The following is a 22,166-nucleotide window of genomic DNA, read 5'->3' on the forward strand; positions in this document are numbered from 1 at the left end:
AACAAGTGTGCTCTCAGGCTCATGGGGGGTCTGTAAACTTTTGCATGAAGAGAGGAAAGCAGAAGAAAAGGGAGAAACTGAGATCTTTTAAATGGATAGACCACCTTTCCTCAAAATTCCCAGGCAGGCTAAGAGAAACACCACACATGAGCTTGTAACACTCAACCCACAACCACAGATACAAAAGGAACTTCAGAAAACTTGCATCTTTACTTAACAAGATAAAACAATGTCTTTTTTGTCCCCAGACACCATCATGAATTGAAAAAAAAACCCAAAAAACAAACCACCAAAAACCCCGAACCACTACTTAAAATTAAGCAAAAACTTTATTTTAGTTTATAGGTTTGTATTAAAAACAATTACTTCAAAACCAATTTCACATAAAACTCAGCATGTAAATAAACCGAAGTTATCACCGGTCAAGGTCTGTTTCTGAAAGACAAGGGCTTCGAATTACATTTTAACAACCTTGCGTGACAACAGATAAAACTGGGATGGCAGTAGCATCTCCTGGTTTACAGGCTGAGGAGTTAAACTGTCCCCGCACCTTCAGTACATTTGAAACCACCAGCTGCAAACTGGCGCAGTCAAATGATTGCTCTATTTCCCATTAATCCATTGAGCAACCATGGAAAACAGTATCCCAGTTTAATCTGCTACTTCACAGGAGTAAATGCTCTTCGGCGTTGTTACAGGCACTGCTATTTTCTTCCACAACTCAAAGTAGTTAAAACATTTTCCTTACAGATTTTCAGAGGAGACTGTAACAATCGAGCTACATTATATACACTTCAAATGTACAATCATCTTTAAAAAATGCCTGTGTACAAAATAGAGGGTTCTTTTACTAAGAAAAAAATCATGTGCTAGATTTCAATTACATCAACATGTTAAAAAGAATTGAAAATAATTGATGAATAATAGCAACATTCAGATTTATTAGGAACCTTCCTGCAAGCAAGTGTAGAGGTACCTGCACTATATTTAGGATTCTAATAAGCTTTTTTGGACAATTTGTGCTATAAACTTCATGGATGAAGTATGTGAAAAGCTCTTAGTTGTGACGACAGAATAAAAGCTAGTTAATTAATGCAAGATTATTTCAGTAAAATATAAGATATTCTACTTACTGCAAGGGCATCTGATTTACAGCCAGTTAGACAAAGAACAAAACTAGTGACTAAAACACATACATTAGTTAAAAAGTCAAATATATACAAAAATATATTAGGAAGTGGTCAAGTTCAACCACAGGCTCATGTAAAAAATGTTGTTTTAAATAGCAATAGCAAAAAAATAGCTATTTTCTTTATCTGCAACAGTACAAAATGCAAAACCTACATATGAGGTAGCAACGCCAAATTAAAAAAAACAACAACTTTGGATTGAGGAGCATTTCCTGTATTTTCATAGCATGTGTCAATACAAGTATTTAAATGGACACTTCAATTGTTTCAAGAATTAATACATTAATTTACAAAAACCTTTATTCAATGAGCATTTTAAAAAAGACTACTGGAAATGGATTTAGTTACTGATTTTCTCCTGTCTCTAAAAAAAGCTATCGCGTTTTCAAATCTAAACACTGTACAGCAAAAATGTGGCAGCTTTATTATACACACTTGGTAAACGCTATGGTACATTAAGACATAATTTACAAAGAGCAGAATAAGCCAACTGTGGTACTTCTTTTCTGTCAGATACACATACACTGCACCTTTTGCTACCCTGTGTTCAATGCCAGGTGCAGGATTAGGGTTCACTATTCACTCCCACAGCTCTGCCCACAGCTGAAACAAGTGTTTGTATCATCTACCTTCAGGAGCCTGAGCCAGAAGCGTGGCTGCTCTCTAGGGTCAGGGGCACTGCCAGGCAGCAGCTCAGAGTCCCCCTCGCTCCCTGTTGAAATTGCCTCAGGAACGCAGGGATGGGACGGGAGGGGAGGGGACAGTTGCGCCCCTTCACTTCTCCTCCCCATCCCATCCCTCTGTTCCTCCTGCAAGGGCTAGGCAGGACGGGCCACCTGAGCCTCCCTGACCAAAAAAAAATCCCATTAATGAAAAGTCAGGAGGGCAACAAGCACCCCAGCTGAGCTGTGCCAGCTCTGAGCCTGGGGCTGCAGGGCAGTGCTGCCAGCGGCACAGGCCCCTCACATGGGTCAAATCCTCTGCTTCCAGCTCCACTGACCAAAAAGACTCTGCTGCTCCTCCAATTCAGGCAACCAAGTCAGACATCTGAAGTTAGATGGTACAAGTAACACCAAAAAGTGAACTGGATGGAATTTCTGTATTTATTGTATTAAGAAAATAATATACTTTACATCACAGTGCTTAATTAAATGCAATAAAAATGTAAACTCAGGATTCTAGATAAAATTTAACTTGAAAAATTAGGGCTCCAAGACTTTTGAAAATTCACAATTTCTTAAAAATTGAAGTCACAGACAGTCAGTTCACATAAGTCACATATTTAAGTTACTTGTAAATACCTGTTGATGCACTCCACTGTTTGGTCACTTTTTTTTTTTTTTAAAAAAAAAGCCTAAATAACAAATAGACCAAGTGCAAAGGTAAGAGGTATATTTTTATTTGCAAAGAAACTAACTTTAGAAGTAATTTGCAAATCAGGCATCTGGAGTACTCTAGTAGATGTAAGGAAATATGCGGTATGGTACACGCTGACAATACCTTTCCCATGCCAAGCCATATTTTTGCTTACAATGATGTTCATCACGAGCTTCTCGATGAACAAGCAAGCAGATGAAATATATCACGTAGAAATATGGTAAAATGTGATTAAAACCTGTAGAATAAAGTGGGAAAGTCACTTTAGATACAGCCAAAAAAAAAATCTGGAAATGTTAGCTATTAACAACATGTACTAAACTGGTGATGTATACGTGTTACGGACTGAGACATCTTAGACTCGTATTGTAAAGCATTAAATACAGGATAGTGCAAAAATTGTGTGACATGTTTACATGCAGATAGGAAAAGACCACAAGAAACTAAGAAATAATCCTTAAAATTCAGAAAATTCTCAAAACCTACCAACTTCACTCTCAATGCATGCAAAGCTAGCACATATTTTAAGTTCTTTAGCTATCAAAACCAGAGAAATCGTTAAATCTCTGCAGCACTGAGCTGCCCCACACAAGCCCCATAGGCTTTTCTCTATTTTGTCTGTAGATGGTAACTCCAGCTTTACTCTGAGCACACTACTGACTTGGATGAAAAGCTGGACATAAGCTGGCAACACGCACTCACAGCCCAGAAAGCCAACCATATCCTGGGCTGCATCAAAAGAGGTGTGACCAGCAGGTCAAGGGAGGTGATCCTGCCCCTCTGCTCTTGTGAGACCCCACCTGGAGTACTACATCCAGCTCTGGGGCCCCAGTACATGGACCTGTTGGAGCGAGTCCAGAGGAGGGCCACAAAAATGATCAGTGGGCTGGAGCACCTCTCCTATGAAGCCAGGCTGAGAGTTGGGGTTGTTCAGCCTGGAGAAGAGAAGGCTCTGGGGAGACCTAATTGCGGCCTTCCAGTACCTAAAGGGGGCTTACAAGAAAGATGGGCCCAGACTTTTTTGTAGGGCCTGTAGTGATAGGACAAAGGGTAATGGCTTTAAACTAAAAGAGGACAGATTCAGACTAGATAAGGACGAAATTTTTTTACAGTGAGGATGGTGAAACGCTGGAACAGGTTGCCCAGAAAGGTGGTAGATGCCCCATCCCTGGAAACATTGAAGATCAGGCTGGATGGGGCTCTGAGCAACCTGATCTAGTTGAAGATGTCCCTGCTCACTGCAGGGGGAGCTGGACTACATGACCTTCCAACAACACTTCCACTTCTGCCATTACGATGCTTACAGAGGATTTGAGTCCCTCATTTTCATTGGGAGGAACCCTCTTCCAGGATACTGTCTGCAAGTGTCTATGCTAATCTAGTGCTGTCTACTCTCAATTAAAATCCAAAATAAAATTAACTCCTGGAGGAACCCCTAAACTCCAGCATCCTCTTTCAGCTGATGCCCCTGGTCAGGACCTTAACCACTTGGTGACAAAGTCCCACTCTACCACAACTCCCTGTGTCCCACAATCTGCAAAAGCCAGACTGTGCCATGGGGTGCAGAGTAGCTCTGCCTCAGAACATTCGTCACGCTCACTTCTGTGCTTTTATAGAAGAGAAACTCCTTCAGACAAGGGAGGAGTCCAAAGCCATTTTTCAGACTTGAATGAGAGGCGGCAGGACTACCAGGACCAGATGTGTTTTCTGAAATTCTCACTGCTCTTTCTAAGCTCTTGCAAAGAATCAGGACTATAAAACCCCACTGGACAAAAGGCTCCTTAATTTCTTCCAAGTGTAAACTTCATGAAAACTAGGAAGTACTCATTAACAAAAACTATGAAACACAATTCCACTCTCTTGTGTTTGATGACTTACTTTTTTTTTTTAAATGTATTTTGCTTAAAGTCCATCCCTATATGCGCTAGCCCTTGTTCCCAAGCAAACTCCCACTTTTTGGGAATTGCCTTTGAAAGTGCTACAGCACAACCACTAGCCTAGAAAAAGTAAGGAACAACTTATTAGCAAGCAAGCCCCTTCATTATTGAATGGCAAAGTGTCAGAAAGATTAAAATCTCTAGTATGATATATCAAATCTATAGTAAGATATAAAGGATAAGGCGTAAGAGAAAATAGGTGTCAGATTATGCTTACAACACAGGAATTTGCCATTCAATTAATAATAGATTTTAGTATCTCAAATAACTACCACTTTGCATTTCAAACCCAGTTAGATACCAAAAACATACAAGCATTTCTAATAAAACCCACTCGTGTTTCAGGCACTTACCACAGGGTAGGGACCATGCTAGAGCCATGATGATGTCACCGAGATAATTAGGGTGACGAACAAAACCCCACCAACCCGTGACAAGAAGCCCTTTTCCAGTTGCAGTGGGTATAAATTTCAGATCTGTGAATAGATTATTGTAGTCAACACAACAATTGAAATGTGTATTTAACAAAGAGACATTGTATAGCAATTGAACAAATAAAAAAATGCACTTACAGGCCAATTTGGGATCTGCTGGATTCCTTCGGAAATTATTTTTCTGAGAATTTGCACTACGGAATATGTAATACCCAATACCTGAAAATACATATTATTTACTTTGGATTTTCAATATTTTCCAGTTTTCTTTCCTTCAACAAAAGCACTGTCATGCTCTCTGCCGCTCTTATTACATTGAAATCTTTTCCTCAGAGATAACAACTGATATTGTCCAGTTCTCAGAACTCTAACAAGATAGAAATGCTACTGGAAACCTGCCTTCCATACATTCTTACACATTACTAACTTTTAAGATTTTGGAGACACTTTACTTTCAGATTTATATCTGAAATAGTTTATTAATGTAACATTGAGTTTGAAATTCATAAGGTGATATGCTGCAGCTTGTAAGATTATAGCTCTATTAACAGCCCAGCACAAGTTCACAATATTAAAAGAATCAGAAAATGAAGTATTATATGGTTTTGAAATTCTTCCCACCCATCATTTTTACAAGGTAGTTTAAATTTGCTTTTTCTGAGGCTGTATTGAAAAAACACAACATACTGCAAATAAAGATGCTAAAAAAGAAAACTGCACAAGAAAAAATATTAATTGAGAATGAAAAAAGATGTTGTATTTCTCAGGATTGCACAAACTAAGTTGCAAACCTTCATATTCTTTCGAAGTGCTTCAATTCCCTTTGTCCTACCTACAAAAAACTTTGTCTTTTAGGTTTATTAGTTAGATAAAAGGGACAAACTAGAAGGCCACATTGGTGCAAATGTAAGGTCCCGTAAGGATGCAAGATCCTCTCTCAAAGCACTCAGCTAGAAAGAAGGCGATGTCTTCCACTGACATGAGTTTCTAACTATGGGGACTGGGGAAGAAGATGCAAATTGTTACATGACAAAACCTCTTTTTCCCTAGGTTCAGTAAAGTATAGCCAACAAATTATTGACTTTTGTGGAAAAGCCACTCACAGTCACTCAGATTAACTCTAAAAGGCATCTGCTACACTTCATTCAAAATGTTCTAAGTCACTTCTGCTACTCCAGACAGCATCCACCTAAAGCTGCCTCTCAACAGAACAGTTAGGTGTCCAGACTCTCATTTATCCTTCATTTAATAAAATGAGAATTTATTATAGTCTTTATATTAAACAGTAGCCAGATACAGGCTTCCACCAGCTGTGGCAACACAGAAGGTATGATCACTGCATTTTAGCTAAAGCTTCACCTCACAACTCAAAGAAACAAAATCAGTACAACATTGTTCCTCCCAGTAACAACACCATTTACTATAACTTACAGTTCAGAATAGTAATTGCAGCAGCAACAGGCCAAGAAATTGCAGTAGGATGACCAACTAAATAGAAGGCCTGCAGACTGTAGACAAATGGAACCCACACCAAATCTCCAAATGCTAGCATAAATCCAAATCCATCATGGGTAATATCCATGGTAGTTAAAATAGCTTCCTAGAAACAAGAGGAAAGGAATTTAGAATTTACAAAGCCTCATTCATTTAACATTGTAATTAAAAACAGTAACAGTTTAAAACGACTGGCATTTTACCTCGTTCCAAAGAGCATCCACCACATACAGAAGCTGAAAGCTGTTCACGAGTATCATTGGCAAAGATGGCATACTTTGATTGTGTATCTTCATCTCAGCCAAGAGCATTGCCAAGTTTATAACAACCTAGTTAGAAAATATTTTCTATTATAGATTTCCCTTGTAAGAAAAAGTGGTCTTTTCTGTTATACTACAGGACATTTTAGTACAGATGTTTTTGACAAATATTTAAGTTTTAAAAAAAATAACCTGTTTCACAAGCAACAGTTTGCAACTAACTACATTTCTGAAGCTGTAGCCTCAGCATCTGAAAACTTCAAGAATGGATTTCATTTCCAACAAAGCAAAGAAGCTAGAGCGTAGAAATCGTCCTAAGGTGAATAAAAATGGTCATTAAAAATTTGTCAACATGAAACTAAGTACTTTTTCCCAGTTTATAAATACATATTGTATCCTTAAGACCAATTATTTAAAAAATGTATAATATTTAAGCAAATAAAATAACTAAGATTACTGACTCACCCAGCCAATTAATCCTGGACGCAATTCACAGAAGTATTTGAGATCAAAACTGCCAATACGAGGGTTTAATTCATGTCCAGTAAAAAAATCATAAATAAAATACCCTGCAGATAAGACATACTCTTTGTTAGCAATACTCCTCCTTTCATCCTCTACTACACTCCTTATAGAGCAGTTCCTACATTTTACTAATGTTCTCTCATTATAAATAAAAACACATTTAGACTGGCAAGAAAAATGTGACAGTATATGCAAAATACAAAGCAAAACCCAAATTACTTATATTTTAAGATGCCCGGATATTTTATTTGTTAGGAGTACTACACACTTTAGAAGCTACTATAGTCTTATTTCTTCTTGATATTTGTTCTTTATTTTCAGCCTCCTCCTCAAGGTCACATCATAGTTTTCATGATCTTAGGGTACTAATTCATTCTACTTTTCTTAATACTTCATTGCTCTTCTCTGGGAGCAAGAATTCCTTTAGCTGTGCCAACAACCTGTCCATCAAAAGAGACGGACAAGAAAGAAAATACAATACCTTGACTTTGAGATACCCTGCACTGAGTCAGAAAACAAGAAACACTTTGCAGAACAGTTACAGAATACTACTATGCCCCCTACAGAGACTAGAACTGCACTTTTCAAACAAAAAACAATTTACAATCATTGTATTATTTCCCTTCACACACATACACACTGCACTGATATAAAAAAAAGGAAGCTATTTGAATACTTCATTTCATTACACTGAATGTTCTGTCCATAAACCCCCTTTCTTAGTCACCCTGTGATCATTTTTAAAAGCAGTTTGTTTAATATTTAATACTAATCAAGTTCTCAATCTATTCTTTGTACTACAAAAACACCTATATAATTGACACTTTCCAGGTAGGTAGTCTCATGACTGAATCAAAATTTCTTTTGAAAGCTCAATTCAGCTAACTAGATTTAAAAGTAGGCAGCAAAATAAAAGTTTAGAAATAACACTGTAATTTCAAGTTCTGTATCTGACTTCCCCCTGCCAAAATATCTAGATTTTTCAGTTTTTCTTTCCATTCCCAGCTGTTTCAGGAAAAGGCCCACCAACAGGGGCACTATGAAGTGAACTAGACAAGCCTCTTAAGCAAATGCTGAAAACTGAAAGAAGTGTCCTCTCATCGCTAGGGGACTAGATGAGCGAAGATATTTCTCCATAAGCTATTCAAAATAATCCAACGAAAATGTTAAGCATTTTGCAGTATCTGAGTGTGAACAAAAAATTGCCATTTAACTTGCAACATGAATTTTACATTGGTAGAAAGTAAAAGTCATGGTATTATAATAGCCAGCCCTAAATCTAGCTTTTAGTTCATAAAAATGAAACCCTAGCAAAGGATTGGAAAGAAATTATCCAAAATATTTGTAAAACTCACCAGAATTTCCACCTGGTGCTAGGTCTTCCTCAGGTGCTTTCAGGGACCGAATATACAGATAAATGCTCAACGCCAAAGAAAAAACTGCAGCTGACACTGCAAACTGCATGAAGTGGTCATATAAATAATGAAGTTCAAATTGAAAGTATAATAAAGTTCCAAGAGCTGCAGCAGTCAAAACAAAAGCATAAAACCCTAAAAGATGTAGAAGAAAAACATATTAGCCAAAATTTAAAAATCAGTCTCAGTAGAACCCACCTAGCCCAGACTTTCTGCATTTTTACTTCTTCCAACATTTGTCTATATTCCAATAACGTCTTACAAATCCCATGAGGTTCCAACTTCTGGGGCATAGCAATACAAGACATGGTGCTGGTGAGGCCACACCTCGAGTACTGTGTTCAGTTTTGGGCCCCTCACTACCAGAAGGACATTGAGGTGCTGGAGCGTGTCCAGAGAAGGGCAATGAAGCTGGTGAAGGGTCTAGAGCACAAGTCTTATGAGGAGCGGCTGAGGGAAAGGGGGCTGTTTAGCCTGGAGAAAAGGAGGCTGAGGGGAGACTTTCTCGCTCTCTACAACTACCTGAAAGGAGGGTATAGCCAGGGGGGCGTTGGTCTCTTCTCCCAAGTAACAAGCGATAGGATGAAAGGAAATGGCCTCAAGCTGTTCCAGGGGAGGTTTAGATTGGATATTAGAAAAAAATTTTTCACCGAAAGGGTTGTCAAGCACTGGAACAGGCTGCCCAGGGAAGTGGTGGAGTCACCATCCCTGGAGGTGTGTAGATGTGGCACTTAGGGACACAGTTTAGTGGTGGACTTGGCAGCGTTAGGTTTATGGTTGTAACCTATGATCTAAAAGACCTTTTCCAACCTAAACAATTCTGTGATTCTAAGATATTCTATCTATGTCCTGCAATTTTCTGTGCTCCTCATCAAAAAGGTCAAGAGGCAGGAATACTCTGCGCTCCTGAATTTTTTACAACGCAGGATCCAATTTCAGATTCTAATGGAAAAATGGACAGTGACACTGCTACTGGATAATGACAGCAGGTCACAACATTTCATCTGTAGGGCTGCTTGGAAAGCATTTTCTTCAAGTATTTATCTTCATACATACCTTCACACAGATTACTTAACCAGTAATTAAAGTATTGAAATAACTGTCAAGACTTGAACACAGAACTTTTGTGCTTTGAGAGTATAAAATCACGTACAATGGAATGATGTCCAAATATAAGCAGGCAGTTCTAGACAGTTCTCACCTAAGTACCTCCTATGAACCCTTTCACAGGCTCACAATGGTTGAGGTTAGAAGGGACCTACAGAGCTCATGTAGTCCACCCCCCTGCTCAAGAAGGGCCACCTAGAGCTGGTTGCCCAGGATCATGTCCATATGGCTTTTGAGTATCTCCAAGGATGGAGACTCCACAACTTCTCTGGGCAACCTGTGCCAGCGCTCAGTCACCCTGACAGTAAAAAAAGCATTTCCTGATGTTCAGACGGAACCTCCTGTATTTCAGTTTGTGCCCATTGCCTCTTATCCTGTCACCGGTCATCTTCCTTTCCTCAAGAAGGCTTCCAAAGCTGCTTAGAGAATTAGCCTTCGAAGCAGCAAGAAGATGGTTTCTTTCTCCTTTTTTTTTTTTTTTAAACCATCCAAATCATGTAGCTTATTTCTTCCCTTTATCAGAACACACAAAAAAATGCAGGACTATGCCCCTACTAAAGACAGAAGTACAAACCAAAAAATGTTATGAGGCAGCCACAACATGACTCACTTCCGCATGATGTAATTCACTCTGCTTCTATGATTTACAGTCCTATTCCGACTTGAAAATGGTGCATCCTACCAGACTATGCGAAAACCCCACTCAACTTTTTAATGTAAAAAGTGGATTCCACTACCACCAGACAGTGTCCTTGAACTGACTAATTAATCAAATAGGTAGTCTGAAATACCTGCAAGGCAAAGTACAGCTTTCTATTTAAGCCTGAAAAAGCAAAACTGTTGAAATACGTTACACCATACTCTAAACCTAGATGAGAAAACTGTCTTATTCATAGGAAGTGACATCAGATCTGCGTAAGAACTCAGAACTCTTCTTTGCCAGGCATGAATAAGAACATCTTAAATCAATTACAACACACTTCTTATTAGTCTGTAAATCAGAGGCATCCAAGATCATCTAGATACATGGGTTAAGATCTCTTCACATCACTCCTGAACATTTCCTCCACAGCAACAGTCCTTGTTACTCAAGCATTACTAACGCTTCTGATAGGCAACTGCCTGTTTAGCAATTATGCAAGGAATACGACAGTAGTCACCACTCACAACTGGATGCAGACCAGGTGCCCAGTGGAGTGTAATGTCTTGCTCTTGGGGCAGTTAGTTCCTGATCATTACTAACCTTATTCTTCCAAGACAAGACTCATCCTATTTTATGAAAGATTTACAACAGATACCTAGTTTGACCATAGAGTGTATCTTTCATCATGTGTATCTCACGGTACTGAGCACTACAAATGAGATAGTGGTATCCAATTTCAGAATTAGCAACTGCAACATGCTTACCATTTATCCGGTACTGCAGTTTCCTTCCATTTGAAAGGGGCAGGCCTTCTACAACCTAGGAAGAATAAAATACTAGTGTTTCAACAGAGTAGTTTCTGGGAGCACTGGCAGAGGAGGGAAATCAAGCATCTCTCTGCCACAAAGACATTCAATCAAGGTAACCAGCTGGACATATTCAAATCTGAAGATCATGCACTGTTCACAAAAGCATACTTTGGATAACAAAAGAAAAAGAGTAACAGTTTCAAATAAAAACATCTTAAAAAACCTCTTCCTAACCAGCCTCAAGAAAACAGAGCAGTTCCAATCATTGTAAACATATGTAGCAACAGAACAACATGATTGAATGATCTATTTATTATAGTGTTCTTTCAGAATCTGCCAGTATCCCTCAAGTCACAAGAAGACTTGAGCATTTACCTGATACATGTATGGCTAGAATGGTTTATAGCTTCCCGTAAGTGAAGATTACATTCCAAAACACTGGATACCAGTAAGAAACTGAGTATCAAGCAGTTTGTTGATTTAGAAGTCAGATAACTGAAATTCTTCTACAATTCTATCAAGCAAATTTTATCCATGCTTTGATTTGAACTCCTATATAATGCCTTCTGCCTCTTCTAATCTAAGACTGTGAAAACCGCAGCCATTAAATTCTCAACTGTGCTATTTTAAGCTTACAGAAATCTGCAGTGGCCATATTCCAGCTTAATATGGAAAACTAAACAATTTGCTTTCAAATTCACTGCTTTAGGAACATACCCTACCTTCCAGCCTAATGCACAAATTAATTATCCATAAAGACCCAATTGCTACCCAATAGCTTACCTTTCCAATTGGTAGTAAGTAAAACAGAGCTTGAAGGAAAAACCACAGAAGAAAAAGACCAAACATCCTAGCCTCCCAAAGACTTTCAAGTGCTGGGAGAGGAGGAGGGAAGTTCATAATACTGGGGTCATCTTGTTTGCACATCAACAGCAAGTAGAATACAGTAGCAGGCAGGAAAAATATCAGCATGAAGGTCCCTGTAAACAGACATCATGCCATCTTAGAAGATAAACATAGAAAATAAAAAAAACTAGTTTCAATCCCACCAATAAAGCTCAATATTAACTTTAGTAACAAATAAGAGGTTGTCATTATCTATTCCTGAAGCAAGATAGTGGCGATCCCCCAGTCATTTAATGGGATACAGACACATTCTTCTCACTCCCATATGCAGTCATATAATCAAACTGAAGGATCACACTCACTGCAGCCCTTTAAAACTGTTCAAAAAACCTATATAAAGAATACTTTACTGTTGAGTTTGAAGCACCTAGGTTTTGAAAATGTAAATTTGCTGGTTACTTAAGTTTCATTTGGAAATATTTAAATCTCACTGTGCAAGGGAAGGCTCAAGATCTTCACTATATTTCACAAGAGAACTAAATGTAGTAACAGTTCTTTGACTGCCATCAATACCAGTATAGACTACACGAAGCACTATCATATGACTCTGGATTTTACAACCACAGTCCAAAAACTGGAAAAACAATTCTTGACATGACAGTATGGTCAATAAGTAAAAAACATTAAAGTACTAGTTTTCAACTATTACGACAAGTTGCACACATACCGACTCTTCCACCAAACTCTAGCTCCTTTGTTTTTGATGATGTTTTCTCAATTGTTTTTATTGTCTCAAAAATCTTTTTCTCCGAATATATCTCTTCTTTTTTCTTCTCTTCTTTTCTTGGACGCAAGCTGTACTGTTCAAGCACGCGCTCTATTTCCAGGTCTGGTTTTGACTTTTGCTGTTAATGAATAAAAATAATTTACTAAAAAAAAAAAAAAAAAAAAAAAAAGAATATCCCAGTGATTTTACCTTATTTTACTCCAATATGTTTTATTTAGGAGGACATTATTCACTATAAAACACCAATATACTATGTGTTCTACTTCTATACAGTACTTAAGTTTATGCATTTATATGAAGAGACTGCTATTAAATCAGTTTCATTGTGATCACTTAGGCCATGATTACATATCAGCAGGAGTTCCACTACACGTCATCCATTCCGCCACCATCCTCATCTCCTTTTTGCCATATCTCTGTGCATTAGCTAACAATCAGGACTAAAGAACTGATTCGGCTAAAAGAAAAGAAGTCACTTTCTATGATCAAACATTCACACTGCAAAAGCATGGGAATAAACAAATAACCAGTGAGGGTTTGATGGAAAAAACAAACAAGAAAAACAAATGTTACACAGCTCTAGTATGGTTCCCTTCTGACAACTTCACCTTCTGTCCTGAACTCAGCTGGACAGTAAACTTTGTTGATCTCTAGGTTTTATGTTGCATTCTATTTCTCCTCTTTTCTAGGGATTTCTGAGAAAGCTAAGTTAGACTAAGACATGAAACTAAGAGTAAATACAGTGTTTATACCTCCAAGATTAGGCAGGATGTGTCATTTCTTTCTGTGCTGTCAGGTTCACCATTGTACCTTCTGGTGTTATTCTCACTTGGTTTCTGGTTAAAAGAAAAAAACCTAGTCTTAGCTTTCTGACAATAACAGCTGCATTAAGTATGCAATGAATAATTAAGAACACTATCTAGTTTTTTTGCAACTGCAACTGCTCTAGTTTTCTCCACAGGAAAACAAGTGGATTCAATATCCAAAGTATGGACAGTTTTAGCTCACAAACAAGGGAAGAAAACTCATTTAAGAAAAGGCTACTATTTTTAATTAACAGTAAAATTAAGAGAGAATACAGCTCCCAAGTTACTTTTAACTCATCATTAGGAACTGCCAAGTATAAAATACATGTCTATTTAGTAATTCCATTAGGAAAGCAGAGGAAATTTCAGTCGTATATACAACACTGCTCTGCAGGACTGAAAGTTTGGTTTTCCATTGAATGTCTTTTTATGAAATAAATTCACTTACAAAAATTCTTTTAATGAGTCTAGCTTACACAACTCTGGGAAGACATGACTCATTTGCCTTGTTTTATTTCAACTTAAGCTTTGTTGAAAAGGACCAAATCATTCCAGTCATACAATCACCAATATATTAACCCTACTCCTCAACTAAAAGTCAGGAGAAAAATCACCAAAGATACTTTAACCTTTTTGTCCAAAGTAAAGTGTAGCTGCTGGCTACAAGCTACTTAAAATGAGCATATGGTCCCCAGGCTATGCACTGGGTCACACAACTCAAAGCAGTTCGCTGCAAAACAAAAACTCCAGCAACTTCAGTGCCAAAGAATGCTTTTAGTAGTAGCAATTTACTGAACTAAACCTATCTAGTTTAGATTGGCCTGGTTTAGTTTAGTTGAAACTTAACTAAAACCTATCAATTTTCAATAGATCAGAAGGCATTTCCAAGTCAAGGGACTGTCTCAGACAAGTATCACTTGAAGCTATCTCAAGAGCACAAGAGGCAGGCAAAATGCTGTTTTGTGTCTTAATAGAGAAACATCACCTCTGCTATTCTTCACTTTTCAGAACAGCAGAACCATTGCTGGTACTCAGTATAACCTTCAGAAAAAGGCCAAGATCAAACACGATAAATTGCAGCTAAAAACCAGGTATTTGATAAACTTATAAAAACTATCCTGTAAAGACTTTTAACAAAACCAGTTCTGCAATATTATCAATTAGCAAGGAGAGACAGATATATATATATATATCTTGCACTTGAATTCTGCAGCCATTCTCCCACAGAAGCTTCGCGTTTTCCATTACTATTTTAATGACCTCTATAGGAAAACAGAGCTCATTTTATTTCAAATTCTAATACCTACCTGCTATGTATCAATCAATACATCTTAGTAGGCTAGCTTCCTCTGCCCCATTTCACAAGTGGAAGCATATGGTTAACAATGACTTCAATATTAAAATACTAAAGAATTTGTATTTGTTTGAATTCTGAGAACTTCACAGTACCACCAAATTCAAATGGAACTTAACAACATATGTTTATGTTTCGAGAATTTCCTCACAACTTGGTAAGCTAGAAAGCCTATTTTCAAAGAAAAAATGACAGTTCTGAGATACACTTTTGCAGCTAATTATGTTATTCAGAGAACATGAACTACATCTGGCTTTTACAATAATAAAACCCATATGCCTAAAACAAACCTTTCACAAATAGCAAAAACTTGTTTTTAAAAAAAAAAAAAAATCCAACAAACCCACATACAAAGAATGAACAGACAAACAAACAAATACCAGTAGAGCTAAGTTGGTTTCCTGAATAGTTTTCTTTTTGTCATCTTTATGTTCTCTGCTTTGGGAAGAAGAACGACGTCTGCCTCTTGCTGGCCGACCAGGAGATCTAGATCGAGATCTGCTGCTACTTCTTCTGGAGGGAGAACTTGAAGAGGACTGGCTCTTCCTGTGCTTGAATGATGACTGTGACTAAAAGAAAGAGAGGAAGAAAGAAAAATCTTATCTTAGATGTTCCAAAGAACAATTTTAGAAATTGGTTTTTTTCATGATGAGAACTCTGGCATATAGTTCTACAGAATTGTCTCTTATTTCCTATACTGATGCTGTACAAAGGCTGTTAAGAAAAAGCAACTACAGCATACTCATTTTGCTGGTAATACCCAATTAATCCTGTCCCAAGTCCAACTGCTGACAGTTCCTGTCAAAGCTACAGAAATCAGGATATGGGCGTAAGCTATCGATGTGAGCAACAAGCCCTTAAGCATACTACACTTTTAAGCCTTTGCGCAAGTAAATTAAGTGATAGTCGCCTCTTAATCCTTAAGAGACAGCTATCATTTCAATTACTTTGCTTTATCAATACATTTGGCATATCAAGAAGCAATGATGTGTTTAAGGCAACACAGCTCAAATCAACATTAAAAAACTCCAATTAAGCTAAATCATTAGATGTAATATATTAATTTCATAAACAAGTTTTCCCCAGAAGTACTGTTTTATTTCTCTGTGAAATCTACAATGCTAATTTTCCCACAAGCAACTTTTCCACAACACAACTTTTATAAGGCACAAATGCTTTGTGACAAAGGAAGGTATTTTCACAGCTTGAGTTTGCTAACCTGCAAGCACAAAGTAAACAAGTTAGAAAGTCTTAAAACAGTGAAAACCTTTGTCTAGCTCAAGGCAGAAGCCTTTTATCCCAAAAGAAAAGGTCAGACACAGGGCATTGTACACTGCCACCAAAAAGAGAAACTACAGTTCATATAAAGACACACAAGTTAGATTTGAACTTCTGCAGGTTTCAGAACAGGCCTTAAAAATCAGCTACAGCAAACACTCAAGTAACTTTTTCTCTCATGCATTATCACATTTTAAATTGAAATGAAACTTGTAAGCAGAATTTTAAAGGCCTTTATTAATAACAGAAAACGAAATAGTAAAGATATGTTAAGAGGAAGGGATGTGCTCATATACATATGACATGACTCGTTTTCAAAAGTCCCCAATTGTCACAAATAGAGCAATCTTATGAAACCTTTGTAGACTTAAAACAGTACAAGCTATTCACAGATTATTTCAAGTATGTGCTTAAAGGGTGTGCACTATGTATATTTACAATGATCCTTAACCACATGCTTACATTTATTTTCAAATTTTCGCATTCAGAAGTAGAAAAAAAGTCAAATTAGCATCAACTGTCTGAGTACTAGCTTTACAAGGTACCCGAAAACAGTTTTTCATGAACAAGCATGCCATAGAGTTCCTGTACTATCAGACTTGTTTTTCCCAAAATGCATCGCTGTTTTTTCAACGTAAACAATCATACTTCTTTAAAAATAGGGTCAGCATTCTGAACTTCTACTTGAGATGTTACATAGGAAAAAGCTATCACTTAGCACCAATTTCTTGAAGACACAGTTAATGAAAACTTGCAAGACAACCATCCAATTATAAATTGTATTTATCTACATCACAAAATCAATATAATCTTCCATTAGAAATACTGACAATTATAAGCATGTGTACTCACCTTTATATCACTTTCTTTCAATGCAAGTTCAGTCCCATCTTTGTACTTAACAGTATAAAGATGAGAAACATCATCGTAACTAGTCACTTGTACTTCATAGTACAGGACACTTCCTGGCCAACGGCCCATCACCACCTCGCCATCAGCAAACCTCCGGTTTGGCATTTTCCAAAAAGAATCCCTAGAAAAAAAAATAAATCAATACATATGACAGCTAAACGTTAGGCTTAATTTTTCCCTTTACTTTAAAGTAAACAACTCTTCACCTTAAGTAGGCAGACAGCTGCCTGGTAAGAAAAAACAGATGATCTATTTGCCAAATTAACAGCAGATAGAAGAAACAGGTTTAAAACAGAGCAAAGATTGAAATTAGATTTTATGAAAAAAAACGTTCAATGTATTAATAGTACATCTAGACCAGTAGTCAGCTACAATATACAATCTCTATCAGAGACCACCAAAACCAGGCAAAGCAAATATTTGACCAAAATTACATAAATGTAGTTGATCTTATCTAGAGGGGAAAAAAGTAAATTAGATGGTATCTAAGTGTCTTCTAACGCTATTTCCCTCTGGTTCTACAAAAATTACAGTAGTGATGATTTCTAAATGTTAAAATAAAATGTCCCAAATCTATTCAATACACACAGACACATTACATACTTTCTTCAATTTGTTATGCCAAACACTCAAAAGTTAGGAAACACCAGGATTTAGGCTCCTGTCTGGGTTGAGTATTTTCTCTTTTCCACCTATTTAGCACAAGGCATGTAATGCCTTTCGCAGCAGCCTGTAGGAAAACAAAGTACAGCATCAGAGCAATCACATAATATCCTGAAAAACTGATTTCTATCCCCTGTCTGCACCATAAGGTTTTTACTTGATATTAGTAAAAGAGAGTTTAAGTGACTACTACCCTTGGTCCACAGAAAAAAAAACAAAAAAACCCCAAAAACCCCACACAACTGCAATTTAAAGAAAGTTATGTTTTTAAATGTAAAGTCCTGTATAACTCTTTGAAAAGTGACTTGTATTATGTCATTGCCATCTGAAAATAGGTATCCATAGCAGAAAATACTTTTAACCTGAATGTCTGTGACTCAGGCCTCAATATACAAAGCGAGAGTATCTTAAAAGCCTAAGGTAAAATACATACTAACTTATGTGCTATCACCATTTGTACGATGAACACAGGAACTTAGAATGGGGGTAGGGAGATGGGGAGGGGGACACCACAAACAAACCAGCAAATATTCTTGTTTCAAAGCATTTTAACTTGTTTGCTATAAATAAGATGTGAAGCCACACAAAATGAGGTGAAAACAAACATTTAACCAGATACTCATTCATTATACATTAACTAACCTGCAGTGAAAAGTTAAGATTCTTTGGCAAAAAAATACTGTTAATACGCAGTCACAGACCTTCATAACACATTGGGGGATGGGGCTAAGTGAGGCTTTTCAATCAACTTTCATTGTGGCATTTCCTGAAGCTGATGTTATTAAGATTTTACACCTGTGTAGCTCTCCAAGAAGAAACCAAAAACTTGGCAAAAATTCCCTTGTGTGGATTTTACTGCTAATATTCCTAATTGTTTCAGAACAGAAACATGTGGTCATCTCCTCTGCTGTATAGTAGCTGAAGGAGCAAAAAGAGTAAGTTTTATCATTTGGTTTCACTGATACTTGCCAGTTCGAAAAGTTACGAGAGTTCTAGTCTATGCTTGTAGGCATATGCTGTTCCAGCTCATCTGTCTTCTACCTAGTGTTTCTTAGTCTCTTTTTACTTTCTTACTCTTTCTGAATTCCCAGTCCTCTGACTCTGTTTTACCCCAGTCAGTTTAACCCCCTCAAATTCATAGCCTTGTTTCTTATGACTCCGTGAAATATAATTTCCATATTTTTATTTCAAATTCTTCTCCATTCTCTCCTTACTCCCCTTTAATTCCTTGTGGGTTTTCTGCCTTTTCTGCCCTTTTTCACCAAACTAGTTCCAGTTCCTCTTCGCCACCTCTGGGCTCAAGATCTGATCTCAATCCCCATCTCTGTCTCCTTGCCCAGTTTTCTCAAGCAAAAGACAGTTCTTTAGGAGATCCACGTCTACTACTGCTCTTTCCCCAGTCTCTCGCACACTTCCAGCTTCTTCCTCCTCTTCCATAAATAGTCTAAACACTGGTTCTCCACCAACTCCAGTCATAGCTTTCACCAGATGTCATAACCTCATCTATGACTTCATTTCCTCTTTGCTGTTGCACTTCCTACACTCCAGCCAACTGTTTCTTCTCGACCTGGAACACCTCAGGCATCATCTGTAAACTCAGAGCCTGACCAGGACAAAGCTGCCCAATCCTAGGACAAAGTTGTGAAAAACAGAATCTTTGGAGTTTATGTCCTTTTTGAAAAAGGGAAACAAGTGTTCACAAAGTTGTTACTCAGGACATGTAAACTGATTTTTACAATTTATAACAACCACGTCAAAATTTAGATATAATTTCATAGGGATAATAAAATGCAATTCTCTGCCAAACTTCAAAACCCAGCATTTTTGTATACAAACATGAAGATAGCCCAAACCTGATGATTTAATTCTTTCTAAAGGCAGAAAGACCTTGCCCTCCTCCAACCTTGTTCTCAAAAGGAGCTGAAGTTTGTTTTAAGAAGTTGGAAAATGTGGTTGAAGGACCTAAAGCTAAATCAATGTTATGTAATTCAGCCTGAGGAAGATATCAACAATATGATTCCAGAATAATAAATAAATTTAAGCAAGTGGAAATATTATCCAGTGATTCAAAAGTAATTAACAATTCTATTAATGGAAAGATCTACTTATTTTTCCATTTTTTCTTTAAATAGTAGAGAGCTTAATAATGAGATTAAACGTTAAACAATAAAAAAGTAAATATTACTTCTTATTCTATCAAAGATTACCACATTGTTTTGCACCCCTGTGTCTCCTGTTTGCAGGGAGGTTTGCAATCCTCATTCCATGTATCCCACTTCAAAAAGCTACACCTTTTAAAGGCAGCCTTGATCTGTTCAGATAACAAAACCCATCACTGACAGCAAGAAAAATAAAGACAGGAAGTCTTAAAAAAAAATTTAGAAATTACATTTTTAATTTATTGTTCTTTCAAGCTCTGCACACACCCCTGATAATTTTCAGGGTATCGGCTGGCATCAGCCTAATATTCACAGTAGTCCTATACAAACTTTTTAATTCACGGGGCTTCAAAATCTATATATCCAAGTACCCTCAAAAGAAAATTATTTCATACGATGAACCCTGTACTGTACAGATGCCTGTTTGCAAGTATATTCACTTAGTCCTAAAATGAAATTTGTTTTTTCCACACCATTTCTGCACCTTTTGGAACCCAGACTCTAAGGGAATGGCTCAAAAGGATTTTGTATCCTATATCAAGCCAAGACAATTAACACAGAACTCCCTGGAGCTTAGAAGTTGGTTAAGAAGAAAAGTGACTGCTGACTCAACCAAGAATGAAACAATTGAAGAGAAACATGGTAGAGAAACATATTGCCCCATACATCCATTTCTGGTCGGTCTTAATGACCCTCTCACTAGATATGTGGAAAGATACTTCACTCCTGTCAAGAAAATAAGATGACTGCTAGCTTGTAGTCACCAGAAAAATCATACCACATTATCGAAAGTTGGGTACACAGTTTTAAGAATAAATAAATAAACCACTAAACAAAGTTTCCCCTTTTGGAAGAGCAAAGTTCATACATATCCAGTGATTCTACTTACTAATTCTGACATCTCACCACAGGTAGATAATATTGTGTATGTCAGAGGAGGGAGCCAAGTTGAATACAAGAAAAGAAGAAATGCAGGAAAATAAAGAAAACATTGACAAGGCTAACAAGACACAGCTTCCTACACAGAAAGTTGTTACTGAATTCACCAAAGAGACCGAGCTGTGCAGGACCTTTTCAGAATCACCATTCCTCATTCCACATTTCTAGCTTTTTACCTCCATAATGGTGGAGGCATCTACCCCTGTTCAAGCTTGGCTCAACCAAACAACCAAATCAGCTTCACCGCTAAAAACAAGCACAAATAGGCCTCAAAGTAAAATAAAACCCTATCGATCCTCAGGCAAGGAAACGACGTTTTCCCTCTTAAAAAGGCTTTTCACCAGAAGCACAGAAAGCGCAGGGAAAGCATCCGGAACTCGAACTCCCCACGCAGGGCCGCGAAAGGCGGCAGGGTGAAGGCCGCGGCGGCGCGGTGTTGACAGGAAGAGACCCACGTGCCGGGGGCGGGGGGAAGGCCCGGCCCCTCGGCCCCGCTCCGCGGCCCCGCCCCGACCGCACTCCCGGCCAGGGCCTGGCGCGGGGCCTCCGCCGTAGGGGAAGTGGGGGGGGGGGGCCGCGCTAGGCCAAGCCGCCCCTCGCCCACGGCGCGCCCCCGCCACACCGGGTGGCCCCGGCCTTTCCCCGCACCGGGCCCTACATCGCGGTGCCGCTGCAGAACGGAGGGGGACGGCGGCGGCCCGAACAAAGCGAGGGAGCCCAACCCCCTTACCCCCAGGGCCCAAGCAAGCGGTCCGGGCAGCGGAAAAGGGCACCGCTCGTCCGCCCACCAGGAGAAAGGCCGGAGAGAGGCCCGAGCAGGGCCGCGGCCCGACGCCCGCGCACGGGGGCGGGGAGAGGTAGCGGCGGCGATTGGCCGGAGCTCTTTCCCACGGGAAGGCCGCGGAGGGGGGTGTGTCCCGGCCCGCGCCTGCCCCGGTGCCGCGATTCCCTTACCTGGCGCCCGCCCCCACCGGGCCGGGCAGGGCAGGAGGCGCTTCCGCGGAGCAGCGGGAGCCGGGCCCGAGCGCGGCGCTCTCCGCTGAGGGGAACAACCGCCCTGAGCGACGGTTACGGCCGTGCAAACGGTCCGCCCCTTCGCCCCACCTCTTCCCGCCCGCCAACCGCTCCTATTGGCCACGACTCGCCGTTTGAATCGTGGGTGGCCTCACGCTATTGGCTGCCGCGCGATGGCGCGGTCCTCCGGCCCGAGGCTCGCCGCTTGCCCGCCCCG

At 38.8% G+C, this 22,166-nt stretch overlaps 1 protein-coding gene across 3 annotated transcripts; it reads right to left on the minus strand.

The window, feature by feature from the left end:
* Positions 1-310: 310 nt before the first annotated feature.
* Positions 311-22,010, minus strand: LBR (lamin B receptor). 3 transcript variants are annotated; one of them, XM_054819651.1, is made up of 14 exons: positions 21,890-22,010; positions 17,115-17,295; positions 15,365-15,553; positions 13,577-13,660; positions 12,765-12,942; positions 11,975-12,171; positions 11,147-11,201; positions 8,573-8,767; positions 7,158-7,261; positions 6,636-6,761; positions 6,370-6,538; positions 5,077-5,157; positions 4,858-4,980; positions 311-2,805 (listed from the first exon to the last, which is right to left on the minus strand). In XM_054819651.1, the coding sequence occupies exons 2-14, from the start codon at positions 17,277-17,279 to the stop codon at positions 2,645-2,647; spliced, it is 1,827 nt and encodes a 608-aa protein (XP_054675626.1). In that variant the 5' UTR covers positions 17,280-17,295; positions 21,890-22,010; the 3' UTR covers positions 311-2,644. The 3 variants fall into 3 exon arrangements, with proteins under 3 accessions (XP_054675626.1, XP_054675628.1, XP_054675625.1); XM_054819653.1 differs by lacking the exon at positions 21,890-22,010 and adding an exon at positions 21,666-21,868; XM_054819650.1 differs by lacking the exon at positions 21,890-22,010 and adding an exon at positions 17,778-21,636.
* Between the last annotated feature and the right edge of the window lie 156 nt (positions 22,011-22,166).

The sequence above is a fragment of the Grus americana genome, chromosome 3 (assembly GCF_028858705.1).
Source record: "Grus americana isolate bGruAme1 chromosome 3, bGruAme1.mat, whole genome shotgun sequence".
Taxonomy (NCBI): domain Eukaryota; kingdom Metazoa; phylum Chordata; class Aves; order Gruiformes; family Gruidae; genus Grus; species Grus americana.

Coding starts and splice junctions, on each gene's coding strand:
- LBR (XM_054819651.1), bottom strand. CDS start 17,279: ATGCCAAACCGGAGGTTTGCTGATGGCGAGGTGGTGATGGGCCGTTGG. Junction 6,539..6,635: donor TGGATGCTCTTTGGAACGAG/GTAAAATGCCAG, acceptor TCTTGTTTCTAG/GAAGCTATTTTAACTACCAT. Junction 4,981..5,076: donor AGCAGATCCCAAATTGGCCT/GTAAGTGCATTT, acceptor ATCTATTCACAG/ATCTGAAATTTATACCCACT.